This window comes from Humulus lupulus, chromosome 9 (genome assembly GCF_963169125.1).
Source record: "Humulus lupulus chromosome 9, drHumLupu1.1, whole genome shotgun sequence".
Taxonomy (NCBI): Eukaryota; Viridiplantae; Streptophyta; class Magnoliopsida; order Rosales; family Cannabaceae; genus Humulus; species Humulus lupulus.
This window is the reverse complement of record NC_084801.1, coordinates 144,972,600-144,981,227: the sequence shown is the minus strand read 5'-3', so window position 1 is coordinate 144,981,227 and position 8,628 is coordinate 144,972,600. Positions and strand designations below refer to the sequence as shown.

Here is an 8,628-nt window from a genome sequence, read left to right as displayed (position 1 = left end):
ACCATTTTCGTGAAGAAAATGGTCTATTTTGATTACATCCCCAATTATCTAAAAGGGTAATGACGATTTTTTATTCTTAAGCATCATCTTTGACTAATTTTTAAAATAATTATTATATATTGTTTCTATTTTAGGGATTTATGCAATTTTTAATATGAATTATTGATGATGTTTCTATTAACTTTAGGTTTGGTTTGGTTGAGGTTTTTGGATTACTAAATTTGGTGGCTTTGAGGTTTGTGGATATGTTGCTAGCTTTGGGTATTCTGTTTTTTATATTGGTTTTAGATTTAGAGTTTTTGTGTTTTATGTTTCTGTATATAGTTTGTTTGTTTATCCTAGTTGTGTTTACTGTTTACAACATGCTATACATGCTGCTAGTTTGGGGAATTTTGTTTCTGATAGTGGTGTGCTATGCAGCCTAGTTTTGTTTTCTGGTTTGTCTTCCCCTGTATCATTGGATTAGTAATATAATCCATTTTGTATTCTTTGGTTTGAGACACTATAAGCATAAAAAATAAAGTAATCAGATTAAGTTTTTTTGTTCTTCCAAATGAGTGGTTTGCTGGATTGGAGATTAATAGATGGCACGTGAGGTAGAAAGCCCCTCTGTTTTGACTCGATCCTCATTTCAGATGCCCATTCCTCTCTTCTCGACACCGTTTGGTATTGAAAATTACCAAGTTTTAATATTTATACTGGCTCTCTTTATAAACTCAGTATGCTTTGAATTTGTGTATGAGATTTTATGAAGCTTGAATCTGTGTTTTCCTTTCTATTTGAATTGGAAAATAATTTTCAACATGGCAAGCAACTTTGTTTAAAACTGTACTACTACATGGCAATAAACATCTCAAATGAAAAGATTAGTACTGCAATTTTACTTTGGATGTGTTTTGGATGCTTCTGAATGGTATTATAAGAGTGTGATTTGGACATCAAATGAATCAATTGGTGTTTTATGGCTGGACACTATATAACTATCTGATTTATTGGTTTTTGCATGCACATACACAAACTTTACTAGGCCTAGTGCTGAAGTTATTTAACACCTTTGTAGATTTAAATTTCTCATTCTATGTAAATCTTTGCAGACTCACATTACTTTTTCAAAGTTTGTTGTATATTTTTTCTAACATTGTGCTGTCATGTTTGCTATATTTAGATTTAAATTGCTGTATATTTTTTTTGATATTGTGTTTCCATGATGTTGATATTGGTATTCTAATTAAGGATATAATTTTTCCTATGTTTACTGCATTAGTAAAGCAGATTCTTTGTTGCTGTGGTGAGGTTTAGATTTTTGTTTGCTTGAGTTTCTTATAAATGTTTTATCTCATTTCTCTATTTTGATTTGGTCTAAAGAAATTATGGGTTGTATATTCGCTTTTACTATTTATCTTATTTGGAGACAATTATTCTGATCTAGATACAGTTGTATTGTATATATGTATTAAGAACCTTGTAACTTGTGTTCAAAACTGGGGTTTTAATATGCTACGACTTTGGAGTATGATTAATGATATAGTTTGAAGATTTTTTTTTTAAATTTGTGGTCTAGTTGGTATTTTGAGGATAAGTGTGAGGTATTTATGTGTTTGAATATGTTTGAACTGCATTTTATGATCAATTCCCTCCAAATTTTTGTCAGGATCATAGATTGGTTTGTTTTAGTTAAGTTCATAGTGTGCCTTTTGCCTATTTTCTATTATTTTGTTAGCTCAGTTCATAGACTACCTTGTCTCCTTATTTCCTTACCAATGTTGTGTTAGTTCAATTCATAGACTACCTTTTGTCGGCTGCCTATTTTCAGTTATTATATAATCCAACTATGATTTGAACTCAAGGATGAAAATAGATACCTTTGGATTCCTGAGAAATTAGTGGAAGATAATGAGTTTTGTATCTTTTTTGATACGCTATTACTCTAGCATTAGAATGAATGACTTTCCTTATGTTTATTTATTATTTTCTCCTCTAAAACTATAGAAGAAGAGCACATATAACATCTGTATTCTTTTAGGAGACTTTGAAGTTTAACCCTACTTTATTTACCCCTTGTGATAAGAAGTGGTTTCACTTATGCATATTTCTGATTTCCCCTTTGAAAAATAAGGAAAATTCTCTTCTTCTGTTTTGAAATAGTTTATGTTGTACCATTTTTGTGGATGCTTTCTTTGCTGAAATGGGTTTAAAAGAATTATGTGTCTGAGGCCTTAGAATCCTGCCATGTTCTCAATTTTTTTTATCTTAATACATGATGCCTTCTAGTTTCTTAGCCATGTGTAAAGAATCTATGCTTATTTGGATGAGCATCTTGTCAAGTCTCTTTCCTTTTCTTTTAAATACAATATTGTTAAATGCTTTTAATTTGTCTCATTCTTAGAAATACATTTATCTTTGACTTCTATCGTTGTGCTTAGTTTATGCTTTGTACTCTTTGTAGTGTTTCATATATAATCTCAACATAACAATACCTTCACTCTATTGTGACATTTTAATTTAGTTGATTAGCTTATGGAAACTATGCTATTGGGTTTTCTTTATAAATTAGTTGTTGTATTGTATATATATATATTTATATGTTTGGTTGGTGTATCATTTGCATTTTCATTTCATAATCATAAAGTGTTTGAGCTAACTTTTCTAATGAGTATTTTACCAAGCATAAATCTTCAATCTTTCATGCCTATGTGTTGTAGTTAGTGTAATTGCATGGCCAACTTATAAAGTCGTAATGGAGTTATTAACTTTCTTTCTTTTTGTACTCTTTTAGTTTACTATTAACTATATGTTTAAGAATTAATTATTTAAACTCTTGTGTAGCTAAGAAAATCAACTTCACAACAAAGACAAGTGCACAATGGAATGGATGATGAATTGGAGGGTGGAGCAAGCTTCATGGTTTACTTTTGGTTCTGTTTTTTACTTTTGAAGCAAAGGATGTGCAAGACTATAGAATTTTATTATTTATGCTTTCAAAGTCAAGTTAGAACTACAAACTTTTGAAGTGGACAGTGTCATGGTTTGAAGTAGTTCGTCTTCAAATGTAAAAATACTCATTGTTTATCATATATATTGAATATTTTAGATTTTTTTTATCTATATAATATTACATTTCGATCAATTGTGATTTTTTTTAATCAAAATACAATAATAAAAACTTTTTACAACAATTAAAAATGCATAATACACAATAACAAAATGTTATTACTGGGAGAATTTATAATAATTATGGTTGTTTTGTATAATATATTATAATTGGGACAAAAAGTTATTATTTATATAATAGAATGAACTAAAAACGTTATAAAATGATCAAATATAACAATTTTCATAATAGTTGGAAAGTGTTATGCATAAAGTATAAGATTAAACTTCAAATTTATAACCAAATACTCTAACTAAATGTTATTATTTGAATATTATAGCAACTAAAAATGTGTTATTGAATAGTTTAAGATAACATCGAACTTAACATTCGAAGCGTTATCAATACTCCCGGTTAGAAGTTTTTAAGTGTTATAGAAAATACATGACTTTTAATAACAGGGGCTATGTTAGCGTTTTCAGAAGCGTTATCAATACTCCCGGTTAACAGTTTTTAAGTGTTATGAATACTATTTTTTCTTGTAATCTACTACCCTGATTAGTAGAACTCGAGGTCTCCAAGGCTAGGACTCGGTCCGAAAGCCTTTATTTACTCAATATTGATGAATATCATTTATTTTGATTGTGACTAGCTAGGGTACCGTTAGGGCTATAGTGTTCCAGAATTTTACTTAGTTAGATAGTAGTAGTAGTAGTAGATAGTAGTAGCTTGTAGTATTTTAAATTCCGTGAATATTGGTTCAAGTCGGGACTTAGTTGGATACTCATAGAAATAGTTAAGGATTTTTATAAGTTTAACCTATAGTTTAGAAATATTAATTATAACATAAGGCTTGATTAATATTATTGGACATATAAATATTATTTATTATAAACTAAGGTTTATATAGAATTTTAATAGCATGACACTTGTCACAATCTTGTTTATTTGAGGATTTAAGCATTTTAGATGAATAGTTTAATAATATCTAGAAGCTCTAGAATCTTCCAGAACCATTAAGAGCATGACACTTGTCATAATCATATTTATTTAAGGATTTAAGTATTTTTAAATAAAAGAAAGTTCTAGAAACTCTAGAATCTTTCAGAACCATTAATAGCATGACACTTGTCATAATCATGTTTATTTAAGGATTTAAGTTTTTTTTTTTAATAAAAGAAAGATCTAGAAACTCTAGAACCTTCCAAAACCATTAAGAGCATGCCACTTGTCATAATCATGTATATTTAACACTACAAGAAAATGGGGTCTTTACCTACCAATTGTAAGTGTAGGTAAAACTAGCCTAATGGTGGGTAATATGGTTTACCTACCAATATTGAATTGGTAGAGATTGGTAGGTAAAAGTTAGTGGGGAAAGAGTCTTTACCTACACTTATTAACACTGGTAGGTAAAAGAATCAGTGGACCCCACTAAGTTATAAATCAATTGATGAGTCATCAGATGACGTGTTTGATGACATGGCATCCTATGTGTATGTTGACATGGTTTTTGTAGTTTTACGTGGCATCCTACGTGGCATCCTACATGTCATCCTACGTGGCATTCTGCATGGCATCATATGTGGCATCCTACGTGGTATCATTTTGTTAGCCCACATAGCTTTATTTTATTGGTTTGTTACACAATTTATATTTTGTTCAAATTTAATGGTTATGTGTAGGTAAAAGATAATCACAGTTATTTGTAAATGTTCTATATTAGAAATAAACTAGAAAAAAACCATTCAATAATAAAATGTTTAATGCTAAAATTCTTTATAATGTTCATTACTAAAATAAGTCATAAAGTTATCATTTTAAGGTTACCCCTACCAAAATAAAAAAAACTTCATAAAGTTCATTCCTTAGTAAATTAATGTAAATAAACTAAGAATCATCTTGTGACTCCCGAACTGAAATAGATGGCAACTCTCTTAAATTTGCATCTGAAGCTTGGTCTATTGGAGGTGGTGGAGGCGATGCCATCAAATTTTTATGACGAAGTATATCCACAGCTACACTAAGTTGTTCGTTAGTAGCATTAAGGCGGGAAGTTGTATCATTAAGTCGTTCAAGTAACTCTTCATAAGTTGGTTGATTACCCATAATATTTTCACGATGTGAAGTAGAAGTTGTGACACTAGGAGACCGCCCCCACCCTCGCAAGTATACCGAATCACGTCCAAGTACACCCTCCATAATCTCTTTATCAGACAGTTCTTCTGGAGGATGTTGACCCCTTAACTCCATCATTTTATCCTAATAATATATTTAATTAATTAAAAGTAAGAAATATAATAAATAAAAATTTAAATTACTTACATATAATGGCCCGAGCTCTATTCCAGTCCATCCTTTCTCAGCATCATAATGCTTTAGATGCCATGTCTCAATTTGACCGGTAGGAGAAGTTAATACCATTCCACGTCGAATATGATGTCGTGGTGTGGAGACTGAAAAATTGAAATACAGGTTTACTAGCTTGATATTTAAAAAAGAACTGAATGAAAATTCAGCAAAGATATTAATTTCATGAGTGGGACAAAGAGAATAGAGAAAAGAAAATGTAAAAATATCTACAATTGAAATACAGTAATAGCAATAATAATGATGATTCAGTTTTGTTTCTAGAATATCATTGAAAACATAAACCACTTATTAAAGAAACTAATCGAAAGCACAGATGAAAAGCAAATACTTTTAGGAGGTCACGCAAGCAGAAAAAAACATGAAATATTTTGAATCTTTGATCGGCTAAAACTATCTAACTGAGTTATTGAGTATTGAAATATTAATAACCTAGAAAGAAAAACTAGCTAATGAGAAGTTGATGCAAATACAATTCAATTAATTTGATGATACGAGTTCGGACCAAAACAAATTATGCTCTCCATATGTGGGACAACAGGGGAAGTGAATAACTAAATCAAGAGTCACATTAACATGTTAATTAAAGCCTAAAGTCAAATAATGATATTATTTTTGGCCTTATCTTTTGCTTTCAATATATTTTATATATACATACACAAGCACACACGCTTGCCTAATTTATAACCAATAATACTAATATTCAAATGTTGAAAATGACAAAAAAACGGCAACAACAACAACAATACACCTAATTTGGCCTTCTCATTTTGCATATGTTTCAAACTAATTTCTATCTAATATCTAACATAAAAGGCAACAGCAATACAAGTTTTCTTGTCAGCCCAAGACCTTTTTCCCATTGGCACCACTGCAGAATGACAAGTTGGTAAAGTTTAATGGTGAGGCTGCCTGTTTGGTTAGTTAATTGGAACAATTTTCCATTACATTTATGGTTGGATGTGTTCTTATATAGAAACATGACATGTTTATTAATCATTGTTCAAGCATATATTACTTAATTACTTAATTATTTTAGACAGTAGCACATATTGATTATGAGTTCAAGCATCACACATATCTGAATTTGAAAACATGGCTTGACTGAAAAAGAACCACTAAATAGGGGACTTCATTCTTCCTTCATTGAATGTTGCACATTTTCTTAAAAAATCTATACATGATAAATATAAATGCAGACAGTTTATATATTCAGAGAAAAGTGAATAGTGAAACCAGCGACCAGGTGGTATTCATCTACGAGCAGTGAGAACAAACACAATGTGACTAACAGTGAAATAGTTACCTTACATATAAGTTCACCCTGAAACCCTCAAGAAATTAATAACTTATCCCTTATAGCCAGAGTACTAACTTGGGTCTGAGTAAATCCTTCCAGAAGACTTCCAGGGTGTTTCTATTAAAAAAATAGAACTTTTAGAAATCCCAGTTCCAAGTACATAACTTAGTTTCCCCTCCAAAAAAGGTATATCATTGAAACAGTGGAGAAGAAAAAAAAAGCTTTCAACTACTGCACATCATAATTTAAAGTACTAGTCTAGAAAAAGATATGGCACCTCACGGGGGGCTACATGCCGAGAAACATCAAGAACTTCCTTTTTTTTCGTGCTCAATGAAGACCAGTGAATAACAGAGAAGTTTGACATAAGATACACATCATGCCTTGAAGTAGACCAAACCAAGTTCCTCAACTGCAGTTGCAAACAATAGTACATATACATAAATAATTTTAAACATATAGAGAGAGCCAAGTCTGTGAGGATGAAATATATACAGAAAAGCAAAGATATTTGCAACCTACAATCCTAGTAAAGTGTCTACTCTATTAACTAATCTCAAAATTTATCAATCACCATATGATAAAACTTAAATATAAAAAATCAGTCGAAACAATTTTTAGAATGTAGACAAGAGACCCAAGAGGGGTAGCCCAAATAGCTAGGCAATAAATTTGCAACCACAAGATCTTAGGCTCGAGTCCCTCCAAGACACATACATAGCAATTGCAATAGTTTTTGGGTCTCCAAATATTGTAGGATTAGGCGAGATGTCTAGTTTTAAAAAAAAGTACGCAAGAAGAAGGCCACATATACAGAAACACAATACTAATATATATATACATATCAATTTTCATACATAGATGACGAAGTATGATAATTTTAAAAAATAAAAATGGAATAGCATAACAAAATGTAAACAACAACATACTTGGAAATGAAGGATTGTTGATTTTACTGATCTATTATTTCGCCAAAACTCATAATATAATCCTCCTTTCTTGGTTGGTGTGAATTCCTAGGAGGACAAAACGAAGCATTTAGTAAAAAGAAACCCAATAAAGAAACTGGTCTAATACTGATATGAGCAAAAAAAAAAAAAAGATTATTTGCATTTTACCTTCACTGAACCTTCTCTTGATTGTGGAACATTTTCATAGTTCTTATACTGTTCTACTCTAGCTTGCCTATACTTCTCGCGAGAGATGCTCAATCTTTCCCAAGGAATTCCTTGAATATCCTGCCCTCTCCTGGCATCCGCTGCAGTATCTACTATTTTATTCTCCTGCAGAAGATAGGGGAATATGAATACTTTTTAACCAATTTATATTTTTCCAACAGGGGTATGATGATAGCTGATAATCAATGTGAGATAACCAGAATGAACCAAATTATCATATTCTTCATCATCTGAATCTGAATCTGAATCACCATTTTCTGTACCACGCAAATACATAATGTCATCACCTTCTGCCATTTCATTATCATCTGCAACATGATCCATCTCTTCCCCTTCGTAATGAGACATGTTAGCCAAAGTGCTAATACCTGAGTCAATATTGATATATAAAATGACAAGGGGGAAAGCATCATAACAATATATAACCAACAAAGAATTATAAGAATTTGCTTCAAATTTGCTGAGTAAAAGAATGAACATACAAGTGTATAACTAAATATAATAAAACATAGATACTTTGAGATTTGGACTAAAGTTTACTTTATAATGTTGCTAGTATAGTGCAACTAAGTTCTATTTCATACTAAGAAAGTTATAGAAAAAAAATCCAGTCATGAGACCTTACCCAAGGAGAATACTAACTCACCTAGTATCAGTTAATGTGCAAATGCAAACACAGAGAACTATTA

The 8,628-nt window shown here is 30.7% G+C and overlaps 2 protein-coding genes across 2 annotated transcripts; both read right to left on the bottom strand.

The window, feature by feature from the left end:
* Positions 1-4,793: 4,793 nt before the first annotated feature.
* Positions 4,794-5,610, bottom strand: LOC133800130 (uncharacterized). Its single transcript, XM_062238097.1, has 3 exons — positions 5,417-5,610; positions 5,114-5,353; positions 4,794-4,808 (listed from the first exon to the last, which is right to left on the bottom strand). The coding sequence occupies exons 1-3, from the start codon at positions 5,513-5,515 to the stop codon at positions 4,794-4,796; spliced, it is 354 nt and encodes a 117-aa protein (XP_062094081.1). The 5' UTR covers positions 5,516-5,610.
* Positions 5,611-6,774: 1,164 nt separating this feature from the next.
* On the bottom strand, positions 6,775-8,398 carry LOC133802099 (uncharacterized). Its single transcript, XM_062240341.1, has 5 exons — positions 8,147-8,398; positions 7,880-8,044; positions 7,691-7,777; positions 7,039-7,173; positions 6,775-6,878 (listed from the first exon to the last, which is right to left on the bottom strand). Exons 1-5 carry the CDS (start codon positions 8,285-8,287, stop codon positions 6,795-6,797), a joined length of 612 nt encoding a protein of 203 aa, XP_062096325.1. The 5' UTR covers positions 8,288-8,398; the 3' UTR covers positions 6,775-6,794.
* Between the last annotated feature and the right edge of the window lie 230 nt (positions 8,399-8,628).